Source organism: Suncus etruscus, chromosome 5 (genome assembly GCF_024139225.1).
Source record: "Suncus etruscus isolate mSunEtr1 chromosome 5, mSunEtr1.pri.cur, whole genome shotgun sequence".
NCBI lineage: Eukaryota > Metazoa > Chordata > Mammalia > Eulipotyphla > Soricidae > Suncus > Suncus etruscus.
The window spans coordinates 44,481,252-44,496,301 of NC_064852.1; the positions used below are offsets into that span (position 1 = coordinate 44,481,252).

General features: G+C 35.0%; 1 protein-coding gene across 1 annotated transcript; it reads right to left on the reverse strand.

The window, feature by feature from the left end:
- Nucleotides 1-805: 805 nt before the first annotated feature.
- LOC126009214 (folate receptor alpha-like) lies at nt 806-1,687 on the reverse strand. Its single transcript, XM_049773580.1, has one exon. The coding sequence runs from the start codon at nt 1,681-1,683 to the stop codon at nt 925-927; it is 759 nt and encodes a 252-aa protein (XP_049629537.1). The 5' UTR covers nt 1,684-1,687; the 3' UTR covers nt 806-924.
- Between the last annotated feature and the right edge of the window lie 13,363 nt (nt 1,688-15,050).

The window sequence follows — 15,050 nt, forward strand, 5'->3', positions numbered from 1 at the left end:
CTCAACAATATTTTTAAATGCAGCAGGCTTTACTATATTACTTTTTCTAGACACTCTACAATATATTCCTTCAGACTTTGAAAATTCAAGTATTTGCTAGTGGTCTGTGACCTGCCTGATGTATTACTTACAAATGTGTGAGAAACTGGAAAATGATAGTCCATTAACACTTAAATGCAGAACTCAGTCCCAAGAATATCCATCTCCTCTGCAACCTTCCACCTAATTTTTATTGGCCTCATTCTTAGTTATTTAGCTTGCCCTTCTGTTTTTGACTTGACTTGAATCAATATCGACTTGTTGTTTAAGACTTGATGTTTTTATTTTATTCCACAACTTATACTTGGTTTCTCTGAATAGAGCTTATAGACTTTCATGATCTAAACTTAAATATGCTACATCAAACCTATTGTTCCTGGCTTTCTTGTCTCAGCTTCAGAAATATTGTAACTTAGTATCATGTTTGATATCTAAGCAAAATATGGACAAGTATTGGAGACTTAGGACATTGTTTCTTTAGCACTGGGGTTATGAAAACCTTAACATTTGTTTTAAAAATATTTTTATGACTTTCTATTTATTTGAAATTATTACTTATTTATAAATAGTATAAATAGTATAGGAGAGTTGTATAAATATTTATCTGGTAAAAAGGGATCACTAGCCGAAAAAGTTTAAGCCCTAATATCTCTCAAACATGACTATGTGATCAAGCCATTAATTTACATAAATAAATTTTTTTGTAAATGCTGTAATTTACCTGGACCTAACAATTAAACCAGTCTTTGAGACTGCTATTACCATATTTTTTTTTTTTTTTTTTTTTGGGTTTTCTGGTTTATTCAAATAATTGGTCCACATGTGTATTCAGAACTAAAGGGCTGGGAGTTAGAGGCTGTCCAGGTCTGGGAAACTGCAGGGAGCTCAAAGAAACAACCAGAGTAGCACCAAGGTGGGGCCAAGCAAAAGAGGGGCTCCACGAAGCTCAGATCCACTCATGGCGTCAGCATAGAACCTGGCCACCTCTTCATTGGGGTTGCCCTGGGCTGGGTCAAACCACATCTGGATGCAGCGGCCACTGCCTCGGCTATAATTGCTGACCTTGTAGGAGTGACTCCAAATCTCATTGCATAGGTCAGCTGGGGTAGGGAAATAGAAATCGAAGCGATGGCAAGCGGCTTGCACTGGACACTGGTTAAAGCCTGAGGTCCAGTTCCAGCCCTTGTGCCAGTTGCTCTTGCAGGTATAGGAAGTTTGACAATCCTTCCACCAGAGCTCACAATCTTCCTTGCACAGTGGTACATCCAGGATTCTTTCTTTGCGCCAGCTCTGGTCAACTGGCTGGATCCAGGGCCCCAGGTTGGGAGAACACTCATACAGGCAGGTGTCCTGGATGAAGTGCCGTTTGCACTTTGGTGTCATCTTAATGGGACAGTGGTCCCAATTAAAATTATACAGGTATGAAATATCCTTATGAGCTTCCTGGCTGGTATTGACGGAGCAACAAGAGTTTTGCTTCCAGGGACTGCACTGCTGGTGCAGCTGGTCTTCAGGGCCTGGCTTCTCCTTATGGTGCTTGGAGTTCATGCAGACATTTAGAAGGTCGGTCCTGGGCTGCGCAGCTTGAACCATGGTCCCCCATACAAGCAGGAATAGCAGCTGTGGAGTCACCCCTCTGGCCATGTCTGTCGCTTAGTCCGAAGCAAGTAGGAGCGAAATTCCAACCTCTTTAAGACCTCAGGAGCCCTCAGCGCCTACCGCTATTACCATATTTTAAAAACAGAGCATTTTTTAAATTGATGACTCTCTTGAAAAATTCCTTGAAATTTGTATCCTAGAGAAATCCCTCCCGCTAGTGAGTTCATGTTTTCATTTGAATTATATTGTTGCCTCAGGCTAGTTCTCTAGAAAGTTAGCACACACAAAATAGCAAGTTTAGTTGATAACATAAAAATTTTATGGCAGTTGTTATGCCTCACTCAAAATAACCAGTCAGGTAACTGACTAGTATTTTCCTATGTTAGTTGGATATTAGTATCCATTGAGAGAAATGCTTGATGCCTAAGTCTTTAGGTTTGTCCACCCATAAAGAGTACTATTTGATACCATTTGCCCTTGGCAGAATGAAGTATGTAATGTGTGCCAAAATTTATCTTTTATTCCTGCAACACCAATGAATGTAAGTGACAACTCAGATGTCCAAAAGGATTCAGGCAATTAATTCAAATGACTAAAAGGGACCAGACCAGCTACAGAAATCATTCTCCTTCCATAGTCGCATAATGCTTATCTTTCTGGTTGTCATATTACAGAAATGTGATCTTTATGTTGTCTCTGATTCTATTTTACTATTTTCTATGTAGTTTTCACACTCAGATTATACTTACTTTAACTTAAATTATCCCTTCATTTTGTACTACTGATTTTTTTCTCAAATATATCATCTCTGATTATGCTCAATCCTGCTAACTAATGATTCAGCTCTTTATCCCTATCAATCTTGCCTATTAAACTGAATTATTTTCCCTTATTGTCCCCAATTTAGTCTCACTTCTTTCTTTACTTTTCTCTATCAATTTTTATTTTTTCAAGTACCTTTCTTGTCACTGTCCATGAAGAGCAGTTATTTTACAGTTCCATATGCTTGGCTACAGTTTCATTTCCTTAAAAAATATAAAGTCACTTATTAAAACTACCAAATAATCAACTATTCCTTCCTCAGACCCCTGCTTTTATTGACAAGAACCAAGCCACACCCTAGGCTGGGTGAGGAATACCAAGTAGGAAATAATTCAATAATCCCATCACCAGATCACACTCTAGGGTGGAGTACAAATATTGATTAGGGTAGAACCAATAGTCCAACTTCTCCTGTAATTGAGTTTATAGAGAAACAAAATAATTCACATTTATGATTCTAAGATTAGGGCAGATGCCTCTAAAGATAAAGATAAAGGTTGGTAATATTTTGCATATGTGCGACATCAGTTGGGACAATATAAAGAAAAATATTTGGCCTAAAAACAGGGTATCCCTACCCATGAAGCATCCTGCCTTAAGACCAGCTACAGGTTCCAGGCACACTAATTTGTATAACCCCATCATTTTTCTTCAAAGTCCCAGGAAAGGTTCTCCTCAAACACAGCTTTCACTGTAGGTTAGATGGTTGCACATCCTGAGGCAAGTAAGTACCAAGATAGTCTTAGACAATCTTCAATTTTCCTAGGCCAACCTGCCTTTATGATCTCCCTGTAATGTCATGGTTACCTATGTTTGGCCAATTAAAGATGCATAGGTCAATTCAAAATGATGAGCCAAAAGGTGACCTTGGGCCTCTCATTATCTGTAGAAGTGTCCTATTAGAAAAGGGTCTGTCCACAAAAGATAAAAGAGCTGGAAGTTACAGCTCACCTCAGGAAGCTCACCACAAAGAGTGATGAGTTTAGTTAGAGAAATAACTACATTTTGAACTGTCCTAATAATGAGAATGTACGAGGGAAATAGAAAGCCTGTCTAGAGTACAGGTGGGGGTCGGGTGGGGAGGAGGGAGATTTGGGACATTGGTGATGGGAATGTTGCACTGGTGATGGGTGGTGTTCTTTACATGACTGAAACCCAAACACAATCATGTATGTAATCATGAATATATATATAGAATATATATAAAAAAAGAAAGAAAAGGGTCTATCCCATTCCTCTTCAGGGTTGGGAGAGAGACACAGATCTCCAGAACTATTCTAGATAGTGAAAGGAGAGACCAGGATATGGTCAATCAGTTCAAATCCAGGGTCTGTACATGTAGATGGCTAATTATTAGTGTTCAGGGGTAACTGGTTAATGTCCAAGTCAAGTCACCAAGGCAAATGTTCATGGTGTAAGATCCCTGTAAAAAGAAATTATTGAGTTCTTATCCCAAATGTATAACTCCACTTAGTTTCTAATATTTTCCAATTTTAATGTATCTATGCAAAAGGAACGGTGCCATAGGATATTATTGGGGCCTATCAGGAAGATGAACCAACAGTTCCTATCGTGGATCTATCAAAAGCACAAAGACTTCATGAGTACTATCTCTACACTCTTCTAAGAATTTCTACTAGCTAGGGGCTGGAGACATAGCACAGCGGTAAGGCGTTTGCCTTAAATGCAGAAGGAAGGTGGTTCGAATCCCGGCATCCCACATGGTCCTCCGAGCCTGCCAGGAGCAATTTCTGAGCATAGAGCCAGGAATAACCCCTGAGCACTGCCAGTGTGACCCCTCCCCCCCCAAAAAAAAAGAATTTCCACTAGAAAATTTAAATAAAAATAGGAAAGCATAAAACATTATAGAGTATATACATGTAAAAAAGATACACTTAAGAAGTTTACAAGGAAATTCTGGATCCCGACTGCAGTTTGCAATGCAGTCTTGTGGAGTCTGAAAAAAATGACTCGCAGCATTCACAGATCAGGAAATGTCCTAGATTGAAAGATCTCTTCAAGAGCCGAAACCTATTGCGATCAAAATTCTGTAGTGAAATAAAGTGGTAGAAATTGACAACAAAGAACACATCAGTAACAGTAGTGTGTCTGCCTTCTTCTTTGAGGACAAGTTGCAGTTTAAAGACTCAAGTGACTCTGAGCAGCAACAGCAGCCAGAGTGAGGACAAAGAGCCGAAGCCCTTTATGCAGGATAAACCACTGAAGAGAACCATGAGCAATTCACACACCAATGGTGCTGCCCAAGTCCCACTTTCCATGCAGGGGGCTGTCTGAAGCAAGTCCAGTTGGGCTGATTTATATAGATTCTTCAAAACTTGTATCGGAGAGGTACCATAAGAACCAGTGCAACCACTGTGGCAGTGGTGGCATCATCTCCCTGGGGAAAAAAATGGCTGTATACAAGAAGGAAGGGATAAATAAAATATAAACACATTACATATAATATAGACAAACATTAAACATAGAGTTGGCTACCACACACACACTCACACTAAGTCAGACCAAAGGATCAACCCATAAGAAAAATTGACCCAGATAGAATGAGTCAAAGCACTTCAAAATATAAAGCTGACATGTCAGGTGAAAAAGTATTCAACTTCTTTGGAGAAATCAATATCAATGAAGGGAAACTTTGCTTTAAAATAAAAAGTCTTCATGGTTTAGAACATGCAGAGAACATTCTTAAAACTATCATAATATTTAAGACTAGAATACTAAGTGGTATAGTAATGAGCACTGTAAAAAGAGTCTATAACATTCAGATGCTTTAGCCAATGGAGAAAGACATTAGAAGATATAGGCAGCTAAAATTAAACAGAAAGTAAATGATTAAAAATATTTGTTAAGACATTACAATGAGCACTCTATTAGGAGTCCAAAAGAAAATATCACTGTACTGTGAAACTAAGGTATCCAATCTAGATCTCTATGGATCACTGTTAACAGAAGCATTTAGGATTATTATAAACATAATTATTAAGACATTGAAACATTCTAATAATGAGCACCATAATGGGAGTCTGCATCCTGCAGCTGTTTTTCTGTTGGTAAAAACGTTCGAATTTTATTATAGACCTCTCTAAAGATCATTCAGTTAAACATCTGCTAATTTAAACAGCTATATTCAGATCAGCAAGTTTCTTTAAAATATAGGAGTGAATATAGACCACTGAAATTTTACAGATGAGTTAGCTATTTCTGAAATTGCTTGATCATCAAATTTAAACCAATGTTTTCTTGCCATATTTTTACAATAGACTGTGCAATGACCCTTTTCCATTTCACCATAATGGTTAAAAACAAAATAATTTGTATTCTTCATTACGTGTGAAAAACTTGGGTTTTATCTCCACAATATAATTGTATCCAAAACTTCCACACTCACCCTGCCAGAAGAATTTCTGAGTACAGAGACAATATTAAATCCTGAGTATCACTAGGTATATACCATAAACAAAACAAAAATGCAATAATGATAGTCTGTCTAGCTACTCACTAAGGAAATGCTAAATCAAATAAAATTTAATATCACCTGAAATCATTGTAATTTTAGTGATCTTACAGGTAAAAATATCACAGTTTCTATTGATAAATTTGAGCATGTTCAATATCTATAGTTAGCTTTTCTTCCTTTTATTATTTTTTTGGGGGGTCACACCCGGCAGCACTCAGAGGTCACTCCTGGCTCCAAACTCAGAAATTGCTCTTGGCAAGCTCAGAGGACCATATGGGATGCGGGGATTTGAACCACCATCCTTCTGCATGAAAGGCAAACGCCTTATTTCCATGCTATCTCTCCGGCCCCCAGAAACTTTTATCTTAAACTTGTGACTTGATCTACATAAGCATTAAGGTAATACTTCTAATTTACAGAGTTCTAAAACTTGGATTATATTTTAAAATATATTTAAATATACATAAAATAAACATGAACATTTCCTTTTTTTAAGAAAACTATCCTTGAAACTCAAAAAATAATTCTCTATTTTCTTATCATTCTTTAGTATTTTAAAACTCCCAAATTTTTTAGAATATCTACCACCATCCTAGCTTAGAAACAAGAGCACCAAACTTTTTTACTGTGAACTAAGAACTTAAGATATTACACTAAAATACTTGTGTCATAAATTAAGGGAAAATTAAAAAAGAGAAAGCGGATGGTACCAGGAGCAAACAGTCACATGAACTGTGAGTGGAAATAAATAAAGATCAAGCCTAAATACCAAACCCGACAACAGAATCAAGATCTACAACAAGCTATTTACAACAGAGACCTGTTATACTAGCAGTCCAGGTGATAAAGGAGGGAAGTATGGGATGCATGCTGGGGATAGGGCCAAAGGGAGGTCAACACTGGTGGTAGAGAATTGCTCTAATTAACTGTGACTATATACCTTAAATATAACTGTGAAAGACATGTAATTCACATGGGTCTCAATAAAAATTATTAAAAAACATACAACCAATATATATATACATATATTTTTTCAAAGCATTTGAATGAATTTGGAAATATATTATGTACCTATCTTATTATTTGTCAAAATTGTTTGTCCCTATTTTTTAGGCCAGCTTGGAAATAATGATAATAATAATAATAATAATGATAATTTTTTTCTTTTGGATTTTGGATCACACCCGGCAGTGCGCAGGGGTTACTTCTGGCTCTATGCTCAGAAATCGCTCCTGGCAGGCTCGGGGGACTATATGGGTTCCGAGATTCCAACCTCTGTCCTTCTGCATGCAAGGCAAAAACACCTTACCTCCATGCTATCTCTCAGGCACCAATAATGATAACATTTTTAAGATCCCAAAAGATTTTGTAAACTTTACTGTTTGTTTTTTGCATTTTCTTTATAAATTAGAATAATGCATATTAGCCCAAACTATTAAAATGGCACATTAAAAGGCTGTTACTCTGTTTTGCCACAAATTAGGTATGTTTTAAGTCTCTTGGGGCTTCCAAGATCAAATTATTTCAATGATACAAAAATTTTGTCAAACTAAATACTGTAGGTTAAGTGCAGAATGAGGAAAAAATAAAACAAAACAAACAAACAAACAAGGATTGGAGGTATGCAGCATACAATTAACTAAGAGACTATAGAGCAGTATTTCCCAAAGGCAGTCACTTGGATCCTGAAACAAATTCCCAAATGCTACTTGTCCCCAAACTAATAAAATCAGAATTTATTTGCATGATACCCAAGATTTAAAAAAATAGTTTTGGGAAATTATGAATATACAGCAATTTTATTTTAACTACAAGATACCCAAACAATAATTTATATGCAATGGGCTACAGGTTTATGAAAATATGTTCAAAAGCATGAACCTGACATGATAACACCTAACATCTGAAGGTTAGTTATCATAAACAAGACAGAGGAGATAAGCTTTGTTGGGATATAAAAAAAAAAGTAACATTTTTATATGTTTAGTAGGAGTTAATATGATTTGGTGCAGCCACTGTGGAAAACAATATGTAGTTTGTTCAAAAAATTAAAATCTTATTTACCACATTATATAGCAATCTGTCTCTCAAGTTTACCTTTTTAAAAATGAAAAACAGGCTATTAAAAATCACCTAACCTCCAATATTCATTCCCATATTATACCCATAGTCAAATAATAAAACATTAAAATATTAATCAATAAATGAATAAATAAATATGAATGCTTATATAAAAAATACTACACAGCCATGATCAAAAAAATTTCTTCCATTTGCCACCATTGAGATAAAACTTGAGATGTTACAGTAAATAACAAAGACAGGTACTTTATACTATCACTTATATGTGGGGTTGGGGGGAGATTGCCAGACATATGGAACAAAGAACAGAAAAATGATTGCCAGAGGTATGTAAAAAATCCAAAGTTTGTTTTGAAAATGATCTGAGGATCTAATGCTTAACAAAGTAGATATAGTTTATGACACAGTATTGTCTATGTATTGTCTATTGAAATGTGCTTGAAGAAAGGGAGTTAAATGTTCTCACTACATGCACAAAAAGAAGATAAACATATGAAGTGTTGGATGTGTTAATTAACTATATGGGTAGAAATTCTGTCACAATGTATACATGTGTCAAGTCACCACAATGTACACTTTAAATATTTTACAATTTTATGTGTCAATTAGCCTAAATAGAGCTCAATCTTTAACTAGAAAAATCACAAATATGGCATCTGGAATATCCGGATTTCAACTCTGTTCTCAAACTTGAAAAGAGAAAGTGACTTCACAGGACTATTGTAAAGATTAATTTAAATGAGATTATGTATATTAAATATGAAGAGACTCTCCTTAAACTATATTCCACATCCTCTTCCTCAACACACAGCATATCCACAAATTAGCAGCTTACAAGCCCACAGAAAAATAAAAAGCAGAATTCTGAGAAGGGCATTAAGGCACCTGAGTTTTCTGTCAGATGTTGCAGGTGCCTCCATATGCCTTCAACAGCAGCATCCAATTTTCTCTTACAAACCAAGGTCCAATTTGACATAAATCAGGGCACTAATGTGTTTACAGATGTACCACAAGTGGTGGACCTGTGTGCTTCTGTGAATTAGGAATCAAGGCTCATTTACATAATGTTTAGAAAGCTCACAAAATTCCTATTTTCTAAAATAATTGTGATTCTCCAAGGTTTTTCCAACTGTGCCAATTTGGCTGGAGTCATTGCTTGAATTGCCAGCCTGCATCCAGATTTCTCAGTCTAATCTTTGGCAGGATCCCACTCACTTCAGCTTCAGGAACCAAGTGACTGGCAGCAGCCCAGGAGCTCAAGTGCATACTCCTGCCAAATCAGTACTGGCCAGAAAGTCTCAAGAATGTGAGAGAAAAGATAGTTCAGCCCTTCCCCTCAATACACAACTGAACTGGGTTGACCACTTTGCAACTAGTCCCTCATTCCTCTACTTAAAGAATATGTGATTAAAGATGCCATGATAGGCAACGTGGAAATATATGAAAAACATTCATCATGCTTTGTTATTCAGATACTTTAAAAAGGTCAAATTGATGTGCATCGTAATAAAATAATCACCTCAGTGATTGGTTTATCACATGTGTTTTAGCTGTGCTTCCAGGGATTATGTGGATGGCAGAAAGTGTCTGAACTCTTGATTGTATAAATAACTGATCAGCAATTTGACAAACCAGCTCATGTTAAGTCCTAAATTATCTTTCTATGATACCTTCCTTGATTAATAGAATATAAAAATGCCAAGTCCTCACTTTAGTTTGTAACCTATGCTAATAAATATAACAGCAGCTGCATGGCCAGAAATCTTCACATTCATAGGATAATTATTTTTTGTTTCAAGCACTAGGATATTAAAAATATAAATGTTTGACCATGGAGTTATATTATGGTGTAATCTTAACCAAACTACTAGCAATATATTTATAAAAAATTATATTTTAGAAAAAGTAGCGCCAAAACTGAACTCAGCTATAATTAAAAATATAAATTACTCTTTTCTCTTCTTTGAGCAATTTGGTCATAAACAATGAGTCGTGACACTATTTCTTGCTGCTTCATCACAATTAAAGTAATTAGGCACTTTATTAAAAGTTTCTTTACAGAGGGTTTTTCCAAAATTCAACGTTTGCTCTAAAAGGTAGCAGAATGTCAGCCCCAATAATCTCATATTTAACAAATTATGCAATCTTGTTATTTGCTTAATAAGTTTTTACCTACTTATTCTAAAACCCATTAACACTTGAAATGATGTCTGAGACTAAACAATAAAACTAAGTTAGATTAAACTATATTTCATGCAAAGAGAAAATTAATACACAAATTCTAGGTATATAAATATTAGTATAAATGTGTAAATAATTTAAATTCATGTAGGTATATGTAGAATTATAAAAATTAATAATGGTTTGTTCACAGGTTTGGTTTTCAAAGTAAGAGATACCATCTCTGGCCTAGGTAGTCACTACATCAAGGCTGACAAACCACATCAAAGTTCTCTTCAAAACAACTGGACATTGATACACAGATTACTTTATTTTACCACATATTCCCACATTTTTCTATAAAACTAAGAAAGGAATAAAGAAAGGCTGGGGTCCAGGGGCCAAGTGGTCTCAGATTCATTGTTGGAGAAAGAAATAAGGATAGAACTAAATATCCAAAGCAAAGTTAACGATAATAGAATCAAGGGACCTAAACTCTAATAATCTAAACTTAAAGAAGCCTATTATACTGGCAAGCCAGGGGGCAAAGGGTGGTGGTATAGGATGCACTCTAGGTCCATTGTTGGAGGGAGGTTGACACTGGTGGTGGGAAGGACCCTGACTCATTGTAGATCTAAAATTTAAATATGAAGGACTTTATATATCACAATTTTTACAATAAAATAAAATTTAAAAATTTTGAGCTAATTTATCTTAGAACTAATAGAATATTATTGAATAAACTAATATTCATTAATAGAACCAATTGGAAAAGGCAAAAAGATTCTTTTTGGCACAAATTTGAACAAATACAAATATTCACTAAACATCTAACATGCCCAAGGTAACCAGTTTTCTTATTGCTTTGACATCATTTTAACTCAAACACAATATGTATATTTTCAATCAATTTACTTTGGATTCATTTTTATATATGAAACATGGTCAGTGTTCCATGAACACATTTTTCAGAAGAAAGATGCTATAAATATGATGTGATAATGACTGGAATTTTTCAGGGAAGGACAGGAGGAGAAAAGAAGGCAAGTGCAAACTCTCATAAAATTTAAAATAAACTGTGAACTAAGACTTGGCATTTCATCATTTTTAAGCCAAAATCCAATTAGTAAGTTTGTCCTTTAAAAAAAAATTGCAACATTTTTCCTAAATAAATATGTCATTCTAGGTGACTCCTTGAAAGAGTAATTCTCATAAATTTTCTATAACAATAAATACAGCTTTAATTTTCAAAAATTTGTACTGACAACATAGATAAATTACTTATTATTTGTAGCATAAAATACAAGAAATTTTCAGACACGATCTTGTTACCACAGAATGAATGAATTTACTCTTCATCTATGGCTTCTTGATTCTTTTTCTTTTTTTTTTTTTTTTTTTTTGGTTTTTGGGCCACATCCAGCGGTGCTCAGGGGTTACTCCTGGCTGTCTGCTCAGGAATAGCTCCTGGCAGGCACAGGGGATCATATGGGACATCGGGATTAGAACCAACCACCTTTGGTTCTGGATCGGCTGCTTGCAAGGCAAACGCCGCTGTGCTATATCTCCGGGCCCTGCTTCTTGATTCTTATATGAAATATTTGCATACAAATCTCAAATGCTTTAGAAGGTAAGGTTTATTGTACAGTTAAATACATGTTTTATGTCCCTCCCCAATGTCCAGTCCTCTCCTTTAACTAATAACAAAATTATTCATCCTGTTCCTTAATGCCCATTCTGATTACATATTTGCCCTTTTTGTGCCTTGCTTGTCAGCCATCAGTATATGACATTGCCTTGTTCCTATGCTGTTCTCTGTCCATTTGTACCTTTCTAATCTGAAATCTGCAGTTGAAACCTGTAATCTGTGTCCTCTTTCTATGGCTTGCTTCTTGGTAATATGTTCCTAGATCTCTCCAGCCACTCCTTGACTTTTCTTGGTCTTTATCCAGGGGCATGTGCACAAGGATGAGAATCCAGCTGTCCTACTGTCTATCTGAATGAAAGGATTAAGAGTGTTTTCATATAGAGAGATTCTTTTTATCTCCTATTTTCCACTTCCAGTCATCTCATTACCTATTTTGACTAGGTATATTATCAGTAGGAAAAACTTGTAATTATCAATTAAATTAACTAAGTTAACTGATGCTCTTCACTTCTACTTCCACAGTTACAATTTGACAAAAAATTATTAAAACTAACTTGTTCTCTATATTATATCACTTATATTGAACATCAGTGAGAGAAAGAGACTGGTTTTTTTGGTTTGGTTTTTAGGTTTTTTTGTTTTGTTTTGTTTTGTTTTGTTTTGATATTTTTTATGGTTTTTGGGCCACACCCAGTGTCGCTCAGGGGTTACTCCTGGCTATTTGCTTAGAAATTGCTCCAGGCTTGGGGGACCATATGGGACATAGGGAATCGAACCAAGGCCCGTCCTGGGTCAGCCACATGCAGAGCAATAACACTACTGCTGCGCTATTGCTTCAGCCCCGAAAGAGAGAGATCTTGGCAATTAAATCAAACTCATGCTTTTATGATAATATAATATACCATGATAAACCATAATTTTAATATTATAAATACACATGTTCAAAGAATATCACCATAAATTCTAGCTGATAGATGTTATAAAAATGTCTCTTAATTTATGCCAGTGAGATACTGCAATGTAAGACACTTGTCTTGCACATTGCCAACTGTGATCAATCCTTGACATTTCATACAAACTGCATAGAGCCCTGAGCACCATTGTGTGTGTCCCAAGTACTGAAAAAAAGAAAATATTTCTTCTCAGAAACTAAGTTAAATTATATCTACAATAGAAAAAATAATTTTATGATATAAAGAAATAACTTCTATAAAACATATAGGCTTTTACCTGGAAGAAAAAACTTCCTAAGGACAGTGGTAGAAGGATATTGGCAGTGTGATAATGAGTCTGATGAAGTAGTGTTCTGTCTAAAACATAAATATTAATATTTTTGTAGAGCATTCTTCCTCAACAATGAAACTATTTCCTAAATTAAACTGGCAAAAAATTTCAGAAAAATGACAGAATATATTTAGAGGTAGATGAACTCAAGATTATTTTGACATTTTGTATATTTTTATTCTCCTTTAGATACTATACATGCTCAATACATGTTTCTAAGTTATAAATTTCCAATATATGCATTATTGCTGGAAAATGTCAAGAGCCACAATATTCTATTTCACGAGTTGGAAGCAAACATTTGAGTGTTTTTTATAATAAATATAGAACTCCCAAGCTTTGAGTTAAATTTCAGGGACAAAACACTATTTTATTTTTTTATAATTATCTTTATTTAAACACCGTGATTACAAATATGATTATAATTGTATGATTACAGTCATGTAAAGAACACCCCCCCTTCACCAGTGCAACATTCCCACCACCAGCTTCCCAGATCTCCCTCCTCCCCACCCCCCCACCCCTATACTCGAGACAGGCTTTGTACTTCCCTCATTCATTCACATTGTTATGATAGTTTTCAGTGTAGTCATCTCTCCAACTGCACTTATCACTCTATGTGATGAACTTTATGTCATGACCTACACCTACCAGCCCTCATCTCTCTTGTCTCTGAGATACTGTTAAAAATGTCTTTTATTTTTCTTAAAACCCATACATGAGTGAAACCATTCTGCGTCTTTCTCTCTCCCTCTGACTTACTTCACTCAGCATAATAGATTCCATGTACATCCATGTATAGGTAAATTTCATGACTTCATTTCTCCTGACGGCTGCATAGTATTTCATTGTGTATATGACCACAGTTTCTTTAGCCACTCATCTGTTGAAGGGCATCTTGGTTGTTTCCAGAATCTGGCTATTTTAAATAGCGCTGCAATGAATATAGGTGTAAGGAAGGGATTTTTGTATTGTATTTTTGTGTTCCTCGGATATATTCCTAGGAGTGGTATAGCTGGATCATATGGAAGCTCAATTTCCAGTTTGTGAAGGAATCTCCATATCGCTTTCCACAAAATACTATTTTAATTTAGATAAAAGTTTTTCATAAAAATATCTCAGTTTTTCATAATTCTATCAATTCATTTTTTAACCTGTGCTTCCTTTGTAGAACAGCTTTGAGGACTTCTCAGAGGATAGTAAGAAGGTTCAAGGTCCAAGTGTTCAAAGTAGGCACCAGTAATATCATCATTCTGATTCCTTGAAATAGAAACCAGTTAAAAGTCAAGCTGTGAATTTGGCCATTGGAATGAATGAGATTTCATAGATGCTATGAAAAGTAATAGTTGATGTAGGCGATTTTATTAATTTAAGTCAATAAATTAGCATCAAGTTCAAGTTGTATAAAATTAAGTGACAATGTAATTTAAATTAAACATATGTCTTCTGTATTATAAAACAACAACAGTGGTTCTCCATTCACAAAAGAAAACACAAAATAGCTGTTAACTTAACATCAAAGTCATCTTACTTTTATAAAAATAGTATCAAAGGATCAAAGAATAAAACTTAAGCTATGGAAAAAAGTAAACAATACTTCCAACTTAATAGAACTGTCTTTTGGAGAGTCCACAAATAGTTCGATTTGTTTCATTGTCTGCATCTTTCACTTTGTAGCAAAAATGAAAGTTAATATATTCAAAGAATTAAATGCAATTTGATATATAATCTTAACAGGTAACACTTTCTTGACACTATATATAAAGCACCTAATGCAAACCTGACCTATAGCTGAAAGATGTGAAAAAATCTAAGAAACTATAAATTTAATAATTAGCAAATAATTTCTATTTAAAAAAATAAATAGAGTGACAAAGATATATTGCATCAGGTAAAGCACTTGCCTTGCATGTGGCCAGCACAGGTTAAATCCCCAGTACT

Coding starts and splice junctions, on each gene's coding strand:
- LOC126009214 (XM_049773580.1), bottom strand. CDS start 1,683: ATGGCCAGAGGGGTGACTCCACAGCTGCTATTCCTGCTTGTATGGGGG.